This window comes from Adiantum capillus-veneris, chromosome 19, assembly GCF_014529385.1.
Source record: "Adiantum capillus-veneris isolate H3 chromosome 19, ASM1452938v2, whole genome shotgun sequence".
Taxonomy (NCBI): Eukaryota; Viridiplantae; Streptophyta; class Polypodiopsida; order Polypodiales; family Pteridaceae; genus Adiantum; species Adiantum capillus-veneris.
The window spans coordinates 138076431-138099277 of NC_140949.1; the positions used below are offsets into that span (position 1 = coordinate 138076431).

The window sequence follows — 22847 nt, forward strand, 5'->3', positions numbered from 1 at the left end:
TGTTTATTCTACATTGAAAAAAGTAATATCTTTATTCAAAAGTGCTGGTAAATTTTTAGTTCTTTATTTCGATCTGTTAGCAGGAGAAAGCACCATCCTCCTCTGTCAAGCGTGCAAAACAGCTAAAACTCGGTATAGATATTTTATCTAAAACTAAAAGCCAAAGCAATTGGTAGGCCTCTGACGCGTTAGAAACTTTTTAGGTCTTTTGAGGAAGAAGAAAGGAATTGGTTTTGAAAGAGGAATGCAGACTTCCAGAAACAAGGGTTCGAGGTCTCTTCTGGAGGGCCCAGTGAAGGATGAGAACTTGGAAGAAGTTGACGATCCTTCGTACTTTTCTGCTCAAAAGAAGAAGACTGGGAAGCATGACCACGGAAAGCAAGGATGGAAACGAAGTGGATTCAATTCCACACATGGAGACGATATTTGGGTTACAGATGAGGGTCCAGAAGCTGATTGGGTGAAAGTCAATGTGCATAAAGCTGTGAGTCACATTATCCTTTTATTTTAGCAATGGTGTACCAATCATCTTCACACAAGTCACTATGTTCCTTGTATTCATTGTCTGCTGTTTACATGCTTTGGCAGCGTGATTGCTTTGAGGTGTATGCACTAGTTCCTGGCCTTCTGCGAGATGAGGTATATGGTGTCATCATTGTTTCAAAGGAATAAGTGTAAAAGAATTGTAACACGGAGACTATACGAAATTCTTTTTTATTCTTTCTACTAGTGGGAAACCTGAAATTGATAACAACCCACAAAACATATCATAGACAAGAAATGCTGTAGTTCATAATGAACAAAGGCATTGAACAAAACCCACAAAAGGTATCATAAACAAGAAATGCTGAAGTTCATAATGAACAAAGGCATTATCAAAACACATCTGAGAAAAGAGCATACGATGATGGATCAATCTCGCGTAGAGACAGACAATCATAAAGAGACCGACGCAAAGATTGTCTGAAAAAAGGAAAATTTCTGAATTGGCAACTTACCAAAAACAGACCGATTTCTCGACTGCCAAATCGTCCACATGGCCTGCCACGAGGACGTTGCAACTGTTAACTATCATGAGGATGTGGCAATTGCTAACCTTAGTTGTTGGTTTCTTTCCAATGATTTTTGTTTAATTTTTGAGACCCTCTTTTTGAAGTTGCAAATGGTCTAGGCTCAGTTCAAGATCATGTAGGTCCCCCCGTCGCACTGAGTAAGCTGGTGGATACTATGAAGTGAACTCAATAAAGGCACAAAGTCAAGGTGGATACTAGGAAGTGAACTCAATAAAGGCACAGAGTCAAGGTGCGATCACCAAAGGAAAGTACTCGACAGTTGGGCCACATTGCATTTTTTGGCGGTCCCAATGGGGATAGATGGTTAGAAGACCAATGGCAGCCCAATGGAAGCATCCCCTAAAATTTATGTAACTGTTATATTGGGGCCATGAAATCTGTCCGCGTGACAAGGTAAACATTTTAGAACTCTGCCGCAAAGTCAACTAGGCAGCCAGTGGGGAGATTTTTAAGGGGCAACCCTGAAACGGGAATGTGGCAGGGCTACAGTGTCACTTTCATAGGGGACACGGTTAGTACAGTTGGTGTGGTATGGTTCACAATGGACGGACTCTCTGGGCTGACAGTGACATGTGGTAGGGATATGGACGATGGTCTAGTGGACATCGTGGCCAGGTCACCACCACCACTTAGTTTGGAGATAGACTTAGATGGCTGACATTTTTGATCCGTTGGTGGCTCTTTATGGTTGGACATATAAGTAGTAGCTGTTGGGTCATCACGATCGTCTTCTTCATATATGGTCCAGCGTCGTCGTCTAGAGGAGCGAGTCTATACACAACACGTCTACACCATCCCTGCACATTTGAGCCTCGACACCCCCATTGTATCCGTGAGTTCTTGGCTGGAGCCGAGTGTGCTGCCACGCCAAAGTATGTATCGGTTCTTTGGTCTGGTCCAGTTTCACTCTAGACAGCTTAGTCTAGCTGACCTAGTCTCTCGCCCTGTTGGTCTGGTCCTCTCTCGCCTGGGTCCTGAGCTCTCGTCCCTGGTCTAGTCCTTCCTTGTCCCTGGTCCAGCAGGTGGCCTAGTCACTCTCCCTGGTCTAGTAGAGTCTATACCGGTGTTCACCAGTTAAAAGTCTTCTTGCCCAAAGCTTGTTGGGTTGGTGGTTATTGCATGACACATACAAGGCAGTCATTAGAGCGTCAAAGTGCACTACTGAGTCCTCTGAAGCACTACCACAGAAGGCATCAACCCTTGGTACCTAGTAGAAGTCCACCAACGTCATCACCCATACCTCCACATACGGCATCATTCATTCCTCCATCCGGTTCTACATCTTTCAGGTCACCTTCCCCAGTAAAGCTCTCTCCCATTTTGTTATAGCAAGCTATTGAGCAACAGGCTCTTGAGCAAGAGGCCATGGAGGCGTTGACCAGTGTTTTGGCCAAGGTAAACATCAAGTTTCCTACTTTCAAGGGACTCTCCTCAGAAGATGCAGACGACCATGCAAGGAGGTTTGTATCTCTTTGTAGAGGTCGTGGCTTAATAGAGAAGATGCTTATTTGGTACTCTTTCCATCTACCTTGGATGGTTTTAGCAAACAAGTGGTAGAGTCAGTTTGCAGAGAACCACTTTGCAACTTGGGCCACTTTACGACAACAATTTTGTGCAGCATTCAGGCCAGGTGACTTCCAGGAAAAGGTTTTGGATGAGTTGGCCAACATGGTGCTCCAGCCAGAGGAGACTTTTTCTGAACTCATGACTAAAACCAAGTCTCTGGTTGCCAAGCTTCCATAGCAACCAGGGGATTTATGGTTAAAAGTGGGGGGAGAAGACTCTCCCAAAACTTCCCAGCAAAAACTCCGAGAGTCTCCGACTGACGCCACTGTGGAGAGAGTTTGTTGCGGCTGCTACTAGGATAGAGGGAGCTAGGAAGCTGTTCACCAACTCCCCTCAGATAGAGACCTCCTCAGTGTTTTCGGAAAGTCCTTCTGATCCGTTAACTTCTTTACGTAAGGAACTGGAAGCCCTAAAGTTACAGCGAGCTCTTCAAGAGGAGAGGTCCTTCTCTCTTAGACAGGAAAGCCTCCACATCAAGAGGCTTGGAACAGATCAAGCCCGAGCTAGAAGAGCTCAAGTCTCAGCAGGAGACTAAGGCTATGGTTTGATGTAGCTCATGCCGCTCTCCAAGGCACCCTCCACATGAATGTCCCCTTCGGCCTTCCTTTACTGCCACTTCTGCGAAAAGTCTGGATATGAGGGTAAGGACTGCTACTACCTCAAGGGATTGCGACAAATACAGCAATGTCTTGCCTACTCCTTCAACAAGGGCCATCACTTGTACCAACATGTTTCTTCATGTGGCCATCCACACCATATGCCACCTTTGTTGACAGCCCCTCCTATGCAAGGTATGAAGAGTACTTTTCCCTCTCAGAGCTTTTATCATACCTATGCTCCGTCATCACCTCAAAGCTTCTATGCTTCCACCTCCAACTCCATGCACCAGGAGCAAGGACAACCTCGCCCTTTGACTCGTCCATTGAATCGGCCCATTTTGTGCTACAGATGCGGGGTATAGTCATTACCAAAGCAATTGCCCTCTGCCGAAGGGTCCCCTCCTTGCCGTCATTGCCCTGAAACGAAGGATCACTACAGTAAGGATTGCCCTAAACTTCGTGCATCCACGGCTTCTAAACCAAGTCAAAGCGAGAATGAGTTTACCTTTCCCAAGCTCAATTTGATAGCAGTTAGCACCGTTCCTCAGCCGCCCCTTTCTACCCACATGGTTACCCTTTAAAATAAGATGCAGTCGATAGAGGAGCTATCGGGTGTCCTCACTCGGGCCCAGAGAGCTGCTCTCGGTCTTAGCATTCCAGCAAGTTCAACTCCCCCACACATTCTCACAACAGTGGATACCCTGCCTTCAGCTGTTGACAAGCCATCCCCCAGTGCCAAGAAAGAATCCAAATCTTTGCTCTCCGATATTGATAAAGCTTTCTTGGAAGCAGTTTCAGATCTATAGAAGAGCAAGGTACCAGAGAAACCACTCGTAGAACAAGAAAAGCTTACAGCAAAGACAATCTTGAAGAACACTTTCCAACAAGTGTTCCTCTATGACATGCTGCGGCTAGATGCGATTTTCAAAAGTGACACCCTTGCAGTTATTCAATCCCTTTACCCGGAGCAGGTCCTAGTTGCGGGCACCTCCCATGCGACCATCAGAGTCCTATATGATATCCAATTCCGTTGCTCCCCTCACTGATTATAGAAGCCCTCGCTTGACATTGTCTGTCTTGGGTCAGCAATTCTAGGAGTGATATTGGATAGTGGATCTGACATCAACCTAATGCCCGAGTTCACTATGTTAGCTCTAGGTCTACAATCTACTCGCCCTGCTCCCTTCACAATTACATTGGCCGACCAACAGACAGTCTACCCAGTGGGCATAGTGGACAATTTGCCTCTGTAAGTACAAGACTTTACTTTTAACTTGGATTTTGTGGTTTCGTTCTCCCGAGGTTGAGGGCGGATTTCCCTTGCTCATCGGTAGACCATGGCTGCGACACACTAAAGCACTTCATGATTGGGGAAACGATGCCATGTGGATACATACTCCTGGCTCCCCAATGCAACCCATTCGCCTAGAGGGAGGCATGGATCCCATCGTGCAACATAGTTCTTTGTCCCTAGCAACCAGCCTTGAATTGAAACAGCCCTACTCCACTTGACGGGTCAGACGAGGATCTGTTGGAGTGGTTGGATGCTACCAAATCTATGCCCTAGTATGGAGTCTATTCACTCTTTGCCTGAAGGTACACCCTCTTCCAATGTTTCCACAGTAACTCTTTGCCTGAAGGTACACCCTCTTCCATTGTTTCCACAGTAACGAGCCACCTGAGCCAACTCAAAGGTTGAAGGTCATAGAAGCTACTCCTGATGCGCCCTTGGTGGAAGCCTTTGGATTTGGTGAGCCTATGAAGAATCATAGAAGCGGACAGAAATCTCCTCTAGAGTAGTTCACCCCCCTTCAACATCAGCCCCATTGGTGTCTGCTTTTCCGACCAGAACAAAGCTCTCCTCTGGGTCTAGCGAACTCCCTTCACAAAGCTTCCTCAAGACCAGATACAACAAAAACCATGTTGATTTCAAGCTTGATTTATTCCCTAATCATGATATTTCTCCGCGTGAGTGCCATCTCCCCTCACTACCCCTCCCTCCCTCTCCCTCACCATTACCCATGTCCCTACTCCCCTTCCCCCTACCCCACCCCAACTCGTTCCCCTACCCCTCCCAACTTGTCCCCCTACCCCTCCCCAACTTGCCCTTCCCCCTCCCCAACTCGTCCCCCCCCCCCCCCCCTTCTCTCCCCCCTCCCCCACCCCCCCCCCCCCCCCCCCCCCCCCCCCCCCCCCCCCCCCCCCCCCCCCCCCCCCCCCCCCCCCCCCCCCCCCCCCCCCCCCCCCCCCCCCCCCCCCCCCTCCCTCCCTAACTGGCCCAACCCCCTTCCCAATTCGTACCCCTACCCTTCCCCAACTCGCCCAACCCTCTCTCCAACTCGTCCCCCTACTCCTCCTCAACTAGCCGCTCCCCTTACGCAATTCTATTACCCCCCCCCCCCCCCCCCCCCCCCCCTCAACCAGCCCTCGTGCCTAGGGCCTACACTCTTTCTCTTGCCCCTAGTCCCTCCACCTCGCCCCCTACTCACCCTTGTCCCTATCTTCTCCCTCCCCTCGCCCCCCTACCCACCTAGCCTCGCCCCCTACCCACCCTCGCTCCCTACTCACCTAGCCTCGGCCCCCTACCCACCCCTCGCCCCTACCCTCCTCCTCACACTCCCTCGCCCCCCTACCCACCCCTCGCCCCACCCTCACCACACCATCCCCTCCCCTCTCGCCCCTATCTAGCCTAACCACCAGCCTCCCCTACCTACTCCCCTTCAGCTCCAGCCAATTGCACATAACTGCAATTCATCAGGGGCCTTGTGGGATTACTTAATCTAAGAGTCTTCTGTTTTTACCTTCTGGTCAGCTTACCTCATTGAGCTGGGTCATTCGTTACCTCATTGCGCTGGGGTCATTACTGCTTCAGCATATCTTGCAAAATATCGACATTGCTTCATTAGTACTTCTTCATGGGAACTCAAAATCTTCTCCAAACATCACCCTCTTCAGTCAGAGTGTACTGTGCTTTTTTCCCTTTTTTCCTCGTGTTTCAAATGTTCTCTCTAGTCTCACTGTTTTGTCTCACCGAGATGGTGAGTGGTTTTGTGGCAGGCAACCTGTAGCAGGGCTACAATGTCACTTTCACAGGACACACAGTTAGTACAGTTGGTCTGGTCTGGTTCACACTGGACGGACTCTCTAGGCTGGAAGTGACTCGTGGCAGGGATACAGACGGTGGTCTAGTGAACATCGTGGCTAGGTCACCACCACCACCGAGTTTGGAGATAGACTTAGATGGCTGACATTTATGAGCCGTTGGTGGCTCTATGGTTGGACATATAAGTAGTAGCTGTTGGGTCATCACGATGATCTTCTTCATATATGGTCCAGCATTGTCGTCTACAGGAGGTAGTCTATACACACAGCACATCTACACCATCCCTGCACATCTGAGCCTCGACACCCCCATTGTACCCGTGAGTTCAGGGCTGGAGCCGGGTGTGCTGCCACGTTAGAGTTTGTATCGGTTCTTTGAGATAGTCGAGTCCATATGTTGTCTGTGTGTTGATCAGCTGTTATCTATTGTTTCCTTTGTTTTCATTCCGTTTTGAGTGAGATATCACGCACATTGCACTGAGGAGCACCCACTGTAGAGAGCACGACACACTATCTGCACTACAAGGAAATTGCTTGTAAACGTGGGAAGTGGCGCATTTTAGTGCAGTTTCCTCTTGCAGAAGAAGTGGCGCTGAATTTCTAACTTGGTGGCTTCATTTGCAAGTTCCTACCACCCACAGGTTGAGAGCTATTGATTGGAAGCTTTCCCTCTCATGTACAGTGTGGTGCAAGAAGTCATGTCTTGCACACCTCACATTGCTCTCTCTCTCTTCCCTACGTGCAGTAATGTGATGCCCCACAAGAGGGCTCTTCATTTGACTCACGTACAGCTGTGTGGTTACATGTGTTTTTGCTGAGGCAAGAGCGTCTCTAAGCAGGAACATCAATAGCTAACTGCTGCTCCAAAAGCAGGCACCGGTGAGGGTGATAACCTCACTATACAGGTGCGATTTCAGCACTGGTTATGCACTGTATTTTGACTGTTTTTCAGCCATACGGATGCTAGAACCATTGGGAACAGTGCCCCATTGCTAGAGAGCAATTCAGGGACTGTTTAGGGCTGAAAACAGGGCAAAAACCAGTAAATACATCGTGCTGAATTTACTGTTCTTGGGCAGGAATCAGAGGGTTTATGTGAGTGGAAGTGAGTTCTAGCATGGGAATTGGTTTCGGGCAAGTTTTGGGGTTGTTATGTTGCCGAAATTTTGCGAGAACAGGTGGTATCTAGCTTGATACAGGTAAAGAATTCCCAGGACTCTTCTTTGTAATTACCCTCTTAAAGAAAAAAGAAATACCGAAATGGGCGCCAATTTTGGGGCCTGCAAGTTGTCGGCGTATGCTCGGAGCATTCTAGCTTACGAGCCGTGTGTGTGCTTAAGTGTTAATTCTAGTTGTAGGGTACCTTTCTAAAGTGCTCTCTGTATGTGTCTAAAGTAAAGAATTCTGGGTAAAAGCCAAAGTCTACCCCCCTAGGGGCCGGTTTCATGCATAGTTACAGGGAATGGCCATTTTCAAGTCCTCATTCTCTGTTCCCATCCCAATTTCCCGTTCCAGATCCCGTTCCGTGTTTCAAAGGTGAGTATCCGAAACAGGGAATGGCATTTCATGCATGTTGCCGTTCCCCGTTCCCCTTTCCGATTTCCCGTTCCGGGTAACTATGGTTTCATGGCCTAGTGTCGGAGCCAGAAAAACAAGCTCTATATTGTCTGAGAGCAGGGGCAAGAATGCCAAACATCCAAAAATGTGTCCCAAAAGACGCACGCACACACTCAAAACATATGCTCGCACGCAGAGTGAAAGATCATAACCTTGGTTATACCAAGGTTCATTGTGAGGCCGCTGTCTTCAAAAAAGATCTCAAATTCTGGTAAGTGTTGCTATAATCTCTCCTTTGACTCAAAGTTCAAGGACAATGTCATTGGCATATAACATACTGTGGACCTTTTGCCCTGCTTCTTTTCAACTATGTATGCAGTCAGTTACCTCATCAATGTAAAGCCCAAAGTGAGCCGGTGGAAAGGGGCAGCCTTGCGTCACATCAATGGTGCTAGCAATGCTATTTGTAAGTCCTCTAGGGCATTGTACTTAGCATGTGACTCTCTTATACAAAGTATATATCCCCCATATCATCTCTCACAGGACTTCCAAGCAAAAGGGTCGTCAGAATAATCTCTCTCTCTCTCTCTCTCTCTCTCTACCCCCAGCATCGCGCAGCCCTGCTGCTGACACTGCGTCATCCCACCCAATTGTTCCATGCCCAGCGTCATCCCACCCACCTATTCCATGCCATGCTCAGTATATGCTGCGCTGCAGCAGTCATAATATGACCTCACTGCAGCATGCTGCTGCCTCGACATAGCCTCCCACTGCCACCCGCGGCTTGAGCCACCCCCGGCACATCCATACGCTGTGCGCTGTTGCTGTTTACACAGTGGTTCTGAGCCTTGCCCCACCTCCTCCCGGTGCTACTCTTTTGCCGGTTCCCTTGCTGTTTGTTTATGCTTGAAGAGCTGCCGTTTGCAACCCCTTGCAACCGAATAGCATTGGCAACAGTGGTTGTGCGTCCCCCTTTCCCAAAGCCTTATCCTTTTCCAATACCATACCCTCACACACACAACCACTCTCTCTCTCTCTCTCTCTCTCTCTCTCTCTCTCTCTCTCTCTCTCTCTCTCTCTGTGAATCAACAATGGTAATTACTAATAGTTCGTCACCAATAGGCAAGTCCCCCCCGAAGGTAACGAAGGCTTGTCACAAACAAACGGATAACACATATGGAAAAAGAGATGAAGGGATGGAAAACGGAGACAGTAGGATGGTGGAAGGAGAAGGCCAACGTTCTCCAGATGTTTTCGACGAAGGCAAGCAATCAAAAAAGGAGAAAGAGGACCTTCACGCGGAAATCCAAGCACTTAAGGCGGACTCACAAGCACTTAAAGAGGAGGTTTCAACCCTCAAGAGCGAGCGGTGGACTTGAAGGAGGAGAAATCCAGCCTTTGATGATAGAGGAACTCAAAGTGATCAAGGAACAGGTACTGAAGATTAAGGAGGAAGAGAAGCAACATGAGGCAAAAACGTCCTCATGGGTGGATGTGATTACAAAGACATAGAAGAAGGTGGATGAGGCCGAAAAATGGATAAAGTTGCCAAGAAAGGGGAAGGGAAAAAAACAACCATCCCCACTCCCACAATCATCAACATGACCTTCAAAGAAGAGCAGAGGAGGAAGACTAGAGCTTTACGTGTACGAGTAACTGGTTTAAAAGACCATGATGATGTGTAAGGTGCAGCGGAAGTGAATGTTGAACTTTGCTCAAGATGAGTGCTTGGAACTGTGCTCAAGGGTTCCTTTTACTTACGGAAGACAGAGCCTTCCGTTCCTTTAGTGAGAGAGTGCAATGATCACAAACAAAGTGAATGACACTGTGAATGAAGGTGCCGAGAGAGAGAGAGAGAGAGAGAGAGAGAGAGAGAGGAGAATACGACACCAAGACGGTTCTCAAACCCTCCTCCAAAGGCCCACCTCTCTATGGCGAGAGAGGTCTATGCTATTGAGTGCAATGATCACAAACAAAGTGAATGACACTGTGAATGAAGGTGCCGAGAGAGAGAGAGAGAGAGAGAGAGAGAGAGAGAGAGAGAGAGAGAGAGGAGAATACGACACCAAGACGGTTCTCAAACCCTCCTCCAAAGGCCCACCTCTCTATGGCGAGAGAGGTCTATGCTATTGATTGCACAAATCTGGTACAATGGTCTAGATGCAATGGACTTGTCGACGACAATGATGACGACGACGAGACGGGTTGAAATCTGCAAATCTGCTAACTACTGAATTCTGACACTGTGTCGGCGAGGACGGCGATGGCGATGCGTGACGACGATGCGCTGAAAATGCAGATGCTGAAATCTGCGGACAGCGGGCTGAGTGTGAAAACGTTGGCTGTCTGATGGTGCGGTGAGGATCTGTTGCGGTTAGGTGAGATCTGTGAGGCTAGGGGTTGATCTTGCGGTGTTATAAGTGCTGAAAATTGAAAACACTGATACTAGTGGCTGATTTGTCGCCGGGAATCTACAAAGCGCTGATGCTATCTACCGATGTGGCAGATTGTATGTACAATCCGTAACTCGAGCTGGTAGTGCCACGTGGCAGCTGCACAAATTTCCAGAAAACGTGTTGGAAGCTTTTGGACACCCGCTTTTGGACCAAATGCTTTTGAGTTTATAGCTTTTCATGTAAACCGCTTTTCACTGGCCAAGGGCTTTAAATATGAGCCAAGGGCTCATTCTCTGGCACGCTTCATTGTGGAGGTGCAGAGCTTGGAGTATCGGCATTGTATTGAGTTCAAGCAATATAAAGAAATACTGAAAGGGACGCCAAGGTTTGGGGCGTGTCTCTTGGGGTGGAACTTCGCCACTCCGCGTCTCATGTGTGGTGCATCTCTTTTAGGTCAATTTTATTTGAAGCGCTAAAAGTTGTTCAGTCTGCTCTTTTCCGTTGGCACGTGGTGCTTGTCCCCGTTACAGTGGTATTAGAGCTTCAAACGCGTGCTTTTCTGAAAGCATACCGGTCCTACCAAAGAGCAGACAAAGCAAGTTGGCGCCTCCAAAGTTAACACGAATTTTTAGTAAAGAATCTTCGTGTCCCAACCTCGGCCTTATTAGCCACTCCCACCCTTACTCCATCGCGAATTGGGCGCGCTCCCGTCCTCATTACCCTGCCTTACCGGGCATAAAAGCCATGAGGAACCCAACACATGGTGTTCATGGATTCAGCAGAATACTTGCAGTTTCTTCTCGACGAGCTTCGCAATATTCTTTCACGGCACCCTCAACAGAATCTCCCAATGCTGCAAAGTTTTCAAATGTAAGCTCGTCAATATTCTTTCATGGCATCCTCAACAGAATCTCCCAATGCTGCAAAGTTTTCAACAGTTTCTAAATTACATGTTACCCCCTCTGATACCTGAGGTGGTGCCTCCTCCTCTAGCATCGGAAAGTACGAGAGCTTCCAACCGGCAACCTACCCACCTGTCTGTTCCGATTGGGGGAGTCTTTAGGAATATGGTGCAGCCATTTTATCTTGATCCAATGCAACCGCCTTTGCCATCGTCGTTGCCCCCACCTCCCCTACCATCACCGCCACCAGGCTACAATGGTTGGAGTTCGTATGCATACCCTTATTATCCGTACCCGAGATACGCGCCTAATCAACCGAAAGATTCCAAGGATAGCGACGCGACAATCAAATTTCTCACCTTTTCCGGGGTGAAAGATTGGAAGAAAGCATTGCAGTTCCTACAACAATTCGGCAACATCTATGCTTTGGGGAACTATATAGAAGAATCCAAGATATCTTGTGTAGTCTCTCTCTCGGTGTCCTCCTTTAAGTTCATTCCCTTGGAGGACCGGTGCGAGCGATACACCATTGGACTACCATCACCATTTCACGAATATTGTTTGTCCAAGCGAGTCTCAACCATGCCGCGGTTGGCTACAAATTGATGGAAGGCAAGCTAGAGTTTACTACGGAAGCAACTTTGGCCAATAACAAGAACTCGCGGCAACAACGAACAAATTCTTGAAATTCTCGTGAAAGTCCATCGCAAAGGCCTCGTTTGACGCCTCAAAACGAGACACCTTATCACAAGAGACTGATGCTTTGGATGTTTTCCAACAGGGCATAACTATTGTGGTTGTCCCCATTGCACAGATAGACCAGCAAAGCCGACGCCCGCATCGACAGCTGACAAAACCCCAGGACCACATCTCCAGCCAAATGAGCTAAACGGCCGTTGGACTTGTACCTGACATCTATGGCATACACCTTGAAAGTACAAATGAATCAAGGTTGTACCGTACGTACGGATGACATCCGTACGGTATGTCCATACAGTACGGATCCGTACCGTACAGTGCAGTATTTAAAAAAATAATAATTTGGGCAGCGCTTGTGGCGTCTGTTGGAGCGATAGGTTAGCGTTTTATTTTTTGGGCAAAACTCTTTACAGAGAGTGTGTGCTTCTGTAAAAGTTGCATAGCAGGTGTAGAGTAGGTCTGTGAGCGCCTTTCTTGCGATGAAAACACCATGGCTCGCGAAGCCAACCCCCTCTGGAACATTCACACTAATGTCATTGAGATTGTGAAGACTCCACAGGCAATCCGGATCAGGCACACGACGTTGGCAATGCAAGTACTGTGGGATGCAGAAGACCAGTACGGTCACTTGTGTCGTCAGGCACTTGACGGGAATAGGATGTACAGCCAATTGTGGAGCATGCAAGAAGGTGCCGCCTGCTGTAAAAGATCAGTTGATTGCAGAAAAATTTCCAGCAATGGCAGGAGGAAACAAAGGTAGGGGAAAACAATTTACGCAAGATGCTCTTCATGATGCCCTTCTCGGAGACCTTGGGGACACTAACATTCAAGATCAAACGGTGGGAAGTAGTGAACCTAGTGCACAGGCTCAGTCTAACAGGAAGAGGGCTCGTGTCATGCAAGATGTTGAGGATGTGTTTTCTGAGGATGTGAATGATACGGAGGTTGTCACAGGGCCTCGACAAACCACCTTGCCCTTGCGTGTGCATACTCAATCTTGGATCAAGGAGCGACAAAAGGTGGCGGAGATGGAGATTGCTCGCACTCTTATTGAGTGCAACATCTCCTTCAATGTATTGAGGACTGACCAATGGAAAAGGATGGTGAAGGCTATTGCTCAGGTTGGTCCCACAGATACATGGACTGGCTTAGAGTACAAGAAAATGCTCACGACAATGCTTGATGAGCAAAAGGCTTTGATTGACAGGGCTTTGGTTCCAGTGAAGGCAGGATGGAAACAATTTGGGTGCACAATCATTTCATATGGTTGGAGTGACATACGTCGACGACACATCATCAACATTCTTGTGTCATCTTGCCTTGGCACTTATTTTTTGCGAGCCGTGGATGCAGGGAAGGCAGGGGAACATATCACGGGTCAGTTCATTTACACGCACATTCGGCAGGCCATTAAAGACGTTGGCGCAGAGAATGTGGTACAGGTTGTCACTGATAATGCATCAAATTGCAAAGCAATGGGTGACTTGATTTCAGTAGAGTTTCCATCCATAGTTTGGATCCCCTGTGCTGCACATTGCCTTGATTTACTCATGGAGGGGATAGGGAAACTCCCTTGGGTGCTGCCTATTGTGTCTGATGCAACAAAGATCACCACTTTCTTCCGCAAGAAGCACCAAGCACTTGCCATCTTCAGGAGCCACAGCCAGTTGGATATGGTACGGCCTTCAAAAATCAGGTTTGCCTATATGTATTTGGTGCTCCATAGGCTCTTCAAGCTAAGGGATTCCCTGATGCAAATAGTGGTGGATCCCAAATGGAGAGACATGCACAATTCCCAGCAGGAGAACACTAAGTACATCCAGATGCGTGTTCTTGATGAGAGCTTTTGGACAGAGGTGCAGTCTCTCACAGTGGCTTTGCAGCCTGTTCACGTGTTGCTGCGTGTCACGAATATGGAGGGGTCCACACTGGGGCTGGTTTACCATCTGTTCTTGCAGATGAAGAGCCACATTGCAGAGTGTCCTTTTTGTCTCAGCAGCGGTATGTTTCCTTGATTGCATCATTGACAATTGTTGGCAATTGTTTTTTTTAGGTAGCTCGGAGCTGCTACATTGAGATGCTTCTTTTTTGATGGCTATGTGCAGACAAGAGGACATACTGGCTATTGTGGAGAGTCGGTGGACGTTCATGAGACGTCCTATACATGGAATGGCTGCATGTCTCCATCCTCTCTACAAAAAGCCAGAACTATTCCATGATAGAGATTTGCTTGCACTGTGCGATTCATACATCTCGTTGAGGTATGACGAGGACACACAACTGGAGATTGATGCTGAGATGACGAGCTTCATCAACGGCTTAGGTCCTTCCTTTGTGCGGCCAGTGGCACTGAGACAGGAGGCCACCAAGTTTCCTTTGACTTCGTGGCAGAGCTATGGGAGACAGGGTCTTCCCAAGCTTACGGATCTTGCATTACGCCTACTTTCGCAGGTAAATACTACACCTAAACCATTGCCACTTTTGCAGGTAAATACTAAACCCTAAATCATTGTAATTTCCCAATTGAAGGATTGCTCTGCGGGTGCTTATGAGCACAACTGGAGTGCCTACTCATTGATCCACACCAAAATACGCAATAGGCTAAGCACTGCACAACTAGAGAGGTTGGTTTACTGTAGAGCCAACATGAAGCTTGTGCGAGCCTACCATGCTTTGGGGACACCAAAGTAGGTAATATTAAATATGTGGTTTTGTTAACTTGTCGATTTTACTTATGATGATATGATCGAACTCTTTGTAACGTACGTTCGGTTTTTTTTATGAGCAGGTAGATCCCACGCAGGTTAAGATGGTGCTTGATCCCACTATAGAGAACATTGAGTAGCAGACGAGAGATGAGCAGGAGGAGATTCTTCGACTACTTCATAGAGAGTTGGAGAGTGTGGATCGGCGTGTGACCAGATCGCGAGCACGGGCATACAACATTCCACTCCTAGAGCGAGCTCCAGATCCAGATATAGCACTACGTGAGAGCATTCGCAAAGGAAAGCTTCCTGTCCGCAAAGCACGAGGCCGTGCAAATGAGGCTGTTCGTCTTATTCACGCCACAGAGGAGGAGGATCTTGAGGATGTTGCAGAGCAGCCACAAGTGTCTATGGTTGTGGAGCGAGAGTACGACGACGAGGGCAATGTCTTGTCACATGGAGACATTCTCTCCTCTGCAGAGAGCTCATCTTCATCCGATGATGAGTTCTAGGCTAGTTGTCTTGGGAGAGAGAGACTTGAGTCTCTTGACTGGGGACTCCATTGGGTTTTCTCTAGTATTATTCATGCTATGTATTAGTTTTAACTTTTGGCATTTGCACCTTGCTAGTTTATGAGCTTTTGTATTTGCAGTATTTTAATCATCATTAGTCAATCTTTGGATCTTCACTCTTGTATGATCATTGATGTACATTGTCTCTTACCTTACAATGCTATGTTGCTTTTGAGATTATAGTATCGAGTCTGTCATACTATTACTGAAATCTGGTATTGTGTCCCATGTTCGTATCATGGACCATGGTAGGTCACTTGATTGATGTTTAATGCAGGTAGGCCTTTTCATTTAGCCATATAGATTGATAATTTATATATTTGTAGGCTTCTTTTGTGAAATTTCAAATGTTTTTCCTAATTTTTAAGGGTTTTTTTACCAATAGTGCATATTTTTACGTACCTTAAACCTCAATCCATATAGCACTGCGTACCTTACGTACCGAATACGTACAATATTTTACGTTTGGTTCCACCTTGAAATGAATTGTGTCGAGCATATGGGAAAGTCAACGGCTTCAAAGCCCTAATTTTCTTTGATCGACGAGCTACCAAAAACTTCATCCATCAAGAATTCTTGAAGCAAATGGGCTTTGATTATGATCCACAAGGTGGTGAAATCGAAGCTGTGTTAGCTACCAGTCAGACCGAGAAGGTGGTACTTCTCATTGGTGCTCTTCCAGTGACCATCCAAGGATATCATAGAAAAGCCGATTTTCATGTCATGAAGTTGGGCAACTGTGACGTTCTCTTGGGCATGCCTTGGCATGACAAGTGTCACAAAGTGTTGACGTGTCAAACCACTGAAGAACGGAGCCAACCTGCAGATCCTGATCGAGGGGTCTAAACCCTAGGTGAAGAAGCAAGAGAAGAAGAAGTTTTACCAACTTGCAAAGTCTTCCCGAGTGGCCTATTTTTAAAGACGAGTTCCCACCAACTTATGGGATCTTGTCCGATGGGGCCCAAGGGACCTAAAGCTATTAAACTAACACGGGACCAACACACACACACACACATACACACACAAAGCGTAGAAGATGATGACGTGGCAGGTGTACGGATGCCTGCGATTTGTGTTGGCAGTGCCACGTGGCAGCCGGATTCCCCGCAAAACGCCCTGTGCTGACATGGCTGAGTAGGGTATCCTGAAATGCTTGATGGAAACCCTTGCAGATTACAACTTGAAATTTCGTGACATCTCTGAGCAAGTGCCTCTTCGCGAGTTGATAACCTTGGAAGCCCAATGTGATTGCTATATCTTGGGGTTACCATCATCGCCACATGAACATTGCTTGTCGAGGCTTGTTTTGACCATTTAAGAGTTTATGGACCATGCTACGGTTGGCTACAACCTTACGGAAGAAATCTAACCCTAATTTTGGTGCAGGTTTTAGAACGGAAAGCAAGTCGACTTTTGAGGTCGACTAATGTCGAGAATGCTTTTCCAGTTTTTATTAGCAGTTTTCTGAACCTGTTAGAGAACGTGTTTGGTGGTGATCCTGTTTGGAATTTGTTTGAAATGGATGGTATTTGTTTTGAATCTGTCTTGGTGCTGATTTGCATTGTTTGACTCTGGTTTTAATACTCGTTTCATTGATTGGTGATTTACTCTCAAGTGGAGTTCTGTTTGATTGAAATCAATCAACTGTGGCAAATCACAATGGAAATGCCCATGCATGGTGCTCATACTTTCATGTGCTCTTTCGGAAACTGTGTCATGCCAAGGAAGAGACATGGAATGTGGCTTCCTGACATACAAACTTTTCAACTTTTCATGAACAATCCGCGAGAGAAACGTGCTCAACATACAATATGTCATGCCTAGGAAAAGGGATCACATAACGATGTTGACTAAAATACAGGAAACCTTCACGAATGAAACACTCGAATATTGCGTGCGTATCAATCATGCGAACACATAATACTTCTTGTGAGGGTTCTTTGGACCAAGGCTCGAGAGCCAAGATCAGTTCGTCCTGAATGATCGAATCGTCCTGTGGGGTTCTTTGGACCTCGACTCGAAAGCCAAGATCAGATATTCGTGACTGCTCGAATCTACAACGAGGTTAGCTTCGCTAGAAAAAGCACCCACTAACACATCATCCTTGTGAACAATCACATCATCTTCATGCAAATCATCATGCTTGTCATTGTCATCCAAATCATCATGAAAATCATGCAAATCTTGTATATCATACTATGGAGAAAAAGAGATTGAGAGAATCTCCTTATCCCGAATCCTTTCAATCTTGTCCTGCATATTAGCAATGAGAGATGGAGAAGGAACAATGTCCTCTCCATGAAAGACAGTAGGACAATCACTTTTGGCATTGAGAGTTAAAGTGTTAGCCTCCCAATCAACGAGAGGGTTCATTTCACGAAACCATTTCATGCCTAAAATCATATCACATCGTGAGAGAGGAGAAACAACAAATCTTCTAGTGAAGGCAGTCTGTTGAATTGCAAACAACACATCAAGGAACTCCTTCGTGATGAGAGCGTCCATACTGGGACGAAAGCCAGAGACCTCGATAGGAGATCTAGAACTAACTTCGACGCGGGCTCTCTCAACAAGAGAGGAACTGATCACATCATGCATACTACCTGGGTCAAACAATATGACAAAACGGTGCCCCGACGTACGACCATAACATTTAATGAGAGAATCATCAATGGGAGGGTCCTGAGAAACTTGAGGCACACTCGTGTTATCATTTATTGCAGTGACAGATGTAGTGGGCGCTGTGGGTTCTTTAGATTCATTCGATTCAAGCTTAGGACATGTTCTTTTTATGTGACCCTTAATGTGACAATGAAAACAACGACCTTCCTTAGAATAAGTGCTTTGTTCTTCCGAAGTAATGTAACCTCCTACAATTCCTTGTGCTACCTTTTCATCTAGAGTAAGCTTAGGTTTAGCAGTTGTGTTAGCCTTACCCTTAGATTCATTGGAAGAATTCTTTGATGAGAGACTGTTGGAAGATTGGTGAGAAGAGTTATCATTCTTACCATTCTTACCGTTCTTATCGTTCTGAGGGTTCTGAGAAGTCTGCGAGGTACTTGTGGAAGTCTTGTTCTCCTTAGGCTTTCCCTTGTTGTGCTTCATCTCTTGTGCGAGAGCAATCGCTACCGCCTTGTTCAGATCGATTCGATCGAATACCTCAACATCGTACTTGATATACTCGTCCAATCCAAAGAGAAAAGCCTCTTTGCGTTCATCATCCGACATGCGTAATTGGGTACCTAGCTACAAAACACGATTAGAAAAAGATATAACTGGCATACCATTTTGCTTGAGAGCGCGCCAATCGTCCTTCAATCGTGCGAGGAACTGAGGTGGCATAAACCGTGCCTTGAGCTTGTCTTGGAAATCAGCCCAACTAAAAGAGGGGCGTGAAATCGTCGGCTTCCTCTAGGTGCGCGGCTAGCTGTGCCTCTTGCCATGCGTGGTACCAATTGATGGCATCACCGGCAAGGTACATAGCTACCGTCAAAACTTTGCTATTTCTTGTCTTCTTAGTTGTCACAAAATAAACATTAAATTGATGCAACCAAGAATGAATAATTGTAGTATCCATCTTACTGTCATACTTACTGAAAGTCAATTTTTATGTAACTGGATGGTTGGCATCCGTGTCGTGGCTTGCGCCACTTGACGAACTCCCACGATCTTTGGGTGGTTCGGTCTTCGAGGCTAGCAATTGGGAAATAAATTCTTGATTGCGAATCTCCCTTTGCGCTTCTCGCTCGGCGTCCCTTTCTTCTTTCGTTCATTTCGTTCATCGCGCTCGCGTTCGAGAGCAAGTCGATTTTCTTCTTGTTGTGCGGCAAAGCTTGCGTTTCTTTCGTCGCGCTCGTGGTCCTTGGCTGCTTGGTCTGCGGCCATTCTTGCAATTCTGTCGTCGCGCTCACGGTCCTTGGCTGCTTGGTCTGCGGCCATTCTTGCAATTCTGTCGTCGCGCTCACGGGCCTGAGCAAGGCGCTCGCGTTCTAAAGCAAGGCGCTTGTCTTCCTGTCTATCCATCATGACCATCATCTGCTTGACCATTGCCTCCATAGGGTCTGGTGCACTTGGTGGCGTAGATGGCGAAGGGGGAGGGTTGAAGAAATCATCTCCTGGTGGGGACGAGTCTTCGTCGCCTCTCTCATCTCATCACCTGTATGCGAAGTATCCATTCCGCTTCGGGTGACGACCATGCACTATGATCTTGTGGTCTTAAGCTCGCGAGGAACTGGGGTTCTTGAGGTCCTTGATTCGTGAGAATCTTGGGTTCTTGAGGTTCTTGCGTCTTGAGGGTCTTGGGTTCTTGGGGTTCTTTAGGTTTTCTTTCGCTTGCAAATCGCGTTGGAGAAGGATCTTCTCTTCACCCGAGTTCTACTCCTTTCTGCGGGCGCACCCCTCGGCGGCCTTGTGCTCACACCAAGGTTGCTTTTTCCTACCTCACGTCGATTGGCCGGCCGCTAAGTGCACGGTCCGCTCTCAATGAGTGAAAAGAGACACAAGGGGAGCCTGGACAAGCCCTTCTTTCTTGGGGTTCCTGTCACTCTTCAACCAAAACACGATTAGGAATCACCACGCCCAAGTAAACTTGGGTTCGTGCGATTGCAACAAGCAAAAAAAATTCTTGTGGTTCTTGTGGTTCTTTCCTTGAGTAATGCAGAACACTTCCAAAGCTCTAATACCAATGTCAGGTGCACCGGAATGAATGTTGTATTTTCTCAAGATTGGTGATCTTTATTGCTCAAGGTTCCTTTTAGTTCTTAGGGAAAGAGAGAGCTTTCCGTCTTATGGAGATTGCTATGATCACGAACAAAGTGAGTGGATATTGTGCGTGCAAGTGAATGAGACTGAGAGAAGGAGAGACAAGAGATACGACACCCGAGAGGTATTAAAACCCTCCTCCGAAGGCCCCACTCTCATCGGCGAGAGTGGTCTACTTTCATTGCACAAAGGTGTACAATGCGTATGCAATAGATTGATGCAATGGGACTATGCCGATGACGACGACGGCGACTTAGGCTGAAATCTGTGATCTTCTAATCGCTGAATTTCGGGACTGTTTCAGTGGCTGAAAATGACTGTTTTGGCTGCGTTTTTATGGCTGAAAATGGGGGAACATTTGCAACCAACTTGGGGCTGATCTGCTACTGTGTCATAAAGCTGAAAACTGTGTGTATCTGCTGCGGCTTAAGGCTGAAAACAAAAACGCTGATGGTTACTGCTGCTAGCCAAAAACGCTGATTGGGCTGTTTTGGGAAAACGCTAGGGAAGCTGGTGAATCTGCTGGCGATGGCAGGGATCTGCAAACGATAGGGGCTGAAGATTGATGGCGATGGCCTGCTATGGAAGGGATCGCCAAGGATGGGGTGAGGATGCAAAAACACTAGAGGGTCATGAAGGGGGGACCTGCTCAGAAGTTGCCTGTTGAGCGGGAAGCTCCTGCTGCCTCTTCTGCCAGAAATTGCTAACTTGGGTTTGCTTATATATTAACTTAGAAAAATTACCCTACCTACTTTTGTTGGAAAGTCACTTAAAAATAATAAGTGAAAATAACCAAAAATAGGAAAATAGGTTACATGCACTGGAAAATTCCCCTAGCTGATGCTAATGGATTCTGATGGGAATTCCGATGATCATGCTGTGTGCAACTGGAGGATATGGATCTATGCTAAGTGACTGGGCATGCATGGTCTACGAATAGACTCACAAAGGTGCCAGATCACTTCCTCTTCTAGACTAACTTGATTGAACTGAACCTTGGTCATGGTGTAGCTTGTCCACGGACACATAGGGTTAGATGTGTCACGTGACATCCCCTCCTTTTCAAAGTGAGGTTCTGGTAACGAGTTGTATGGCGTCGAGGGAGATCGCCAATAGCATCCGGAATCCTCGAAAGGACTCTTCGTCGGCCCACTCTGATGTGTGGGTCGTGCGATACTTGAACTTTATAAAGGTCTGCAATGCCTTCTTCTTTAGGCCGCGCCAAAAGCGGCACAAAGTCTTCTGTGGCTCCTTCAATGCTTGAACTTCGTCTATTGTCATGCGTCTACCTTCTTCAAGAATCTCTGAGGCTGAAAATTCCTGAAACCACTGCCAACACAAAAACATGAACATACCCATTGCATGTAAAGTGATTGGAAAATTTCTAGTCTTTCGAAAAGACTGTGCATGCAATGTAGATGAACAAATAGACGGAGTGCCAGACCGTTCACCACACACACGCAAACAATGAGATCGAATCTTGTCTTATTGATCTAAATCAATCAATTGTGGCAATTCACAATGGAAATGCCTATGCTTGATGCTCAATCCTTCTTGTGCTCTTTCGGATACTATGTCATGTCAAGGAAGAGACATGGAACGTGAATTCCTTCAGTGCATACTTTTCAGCTTTTCATGAGAAATCCGCATAGATCCGTGCTCATTCATGAGTGAAACGTGCTCAACGTACAATATGTCATGGGGGAAAAGGAATCACATAAAGACGCTGACGAAAATATGGAAACGATCACGAATGAAACACTCGTACAATGCGTGCTAACAAATCACTCGAACACATAGTACTTCTTGTAAGGGTTCTTTGGACCTAGGCTCAAGAGCCAAGATCGATGGTTCTCTGGACCTAAGCTCGAGAGCCAAGATCGGTTCTTTGTGATTGATCGAATCTGCAATGAAGTTAGCTTCATTAGACAAAGTATCAACTAACACATCATCCTTGTGAACAATCACATCATCTTCATGCAAATCATCATGCAAATCCTATGTGTCATGCTTTGGAAAAGAAGACGAGACTGAGAGAGTCTCCTTTTCCTGAATTTCTTTAAGCTGCACGTGCACATTAGACAAAAATAGGACCAATGCGGCTTTCCTTTCGTTGTGCTCACGCTCCATTTCGGCTCTTCTTGCTTTAGCCTCCAAGCGTGCTTGCTCGCGCTCACGCTCTACGGCTGCCCTTCTTTCTTCGCGTTTACGTGCTATGGCTGCCATTCTTTCTTCTCGTTCTAACTTCCTTCCATAAACAATTGCTCCAACTCCTCCATAGGAGTTAGTGCAATCCTTGGCGTAGATGGGGAAGGGGGAGGGTGGGAAAAACCTCCTGGTGGGGAAAATTCTTCTTCGCCTCTCTCATGCTCATCACCTCCAAGTGAAGTATCCATTCCGCTTCGAGTGATGACCACTCAGTGAAGTCGTGGATTCTTGTGGTCTTGGGTTCTTGGGGGTCTTGGTTCTTGAGTTCTTGAGGTTCTTGCAAGTCTTGAGGTTCTTCTTTCGCTTGCAATCTGTGTTAGAGAAGGATCTTCTCTTCACCCAAGTTTTGCTCTCTTTCGCGGGCGCACCCCTTGGCGGCCTTGCGCTCACACCAAGGTTGCTTTTTCCCACCTTGCGTCGATTGGCCGGCCGCTAAGTGCACGGTCTGCTCTCAATGAGTGAAAAGAGGCACAAGGGGAGGCTGGACAAGCCCTTCTTTCTTGGGTTTCCTGTCACTCTTCAAAAACACAATTAGGAATCGACACGCCCAAGAGGACTTGGGTTACGTGCGACCACAACAAGCAAAAAAAAAAATGTGGTCTTGTGGTTCTTTCCTCGAGTGATACAGAACACTGCCAAAGCTGTGATACCAATGTAAGGTGCAGCGGAGGTGAATGTTGAACTTTGCTCAAGATGAGTGCTCCGAA

The 22847-nt window shown here is 46.9% G+C and overlaps 1 protein-coding gene across 3 annotated transcripts in view; it reads left to right on the plus strand.

Moving 5' to 3' along the window:
- The window catches only part of LOC147434943 (uncharacterized), a 182055-nt gene that overhangs the window by 136563 nt on the left and 22645 nt on the right, over positions 1–22847 (plus strand). Inside the window, exons 7-9 of one of the 3 annotated variants that reach the window (XM_086491320.1) lie at positions 81–132; positions 204–484; positions 589–639. In XM_086491320.1, the coding sequence (XP_086347446.1) occupies positions 81–132; positions 204–484; positions 589–639 (384 nt within the window). The remainder of the gene's footprint in view (positions 1–80; positions 133–203; positions 485–588; positions 640–22847) is intronic. The other 2 variants (XM_086491321.1, XM_086491322.1) reach the window with 2 other exon arrangements.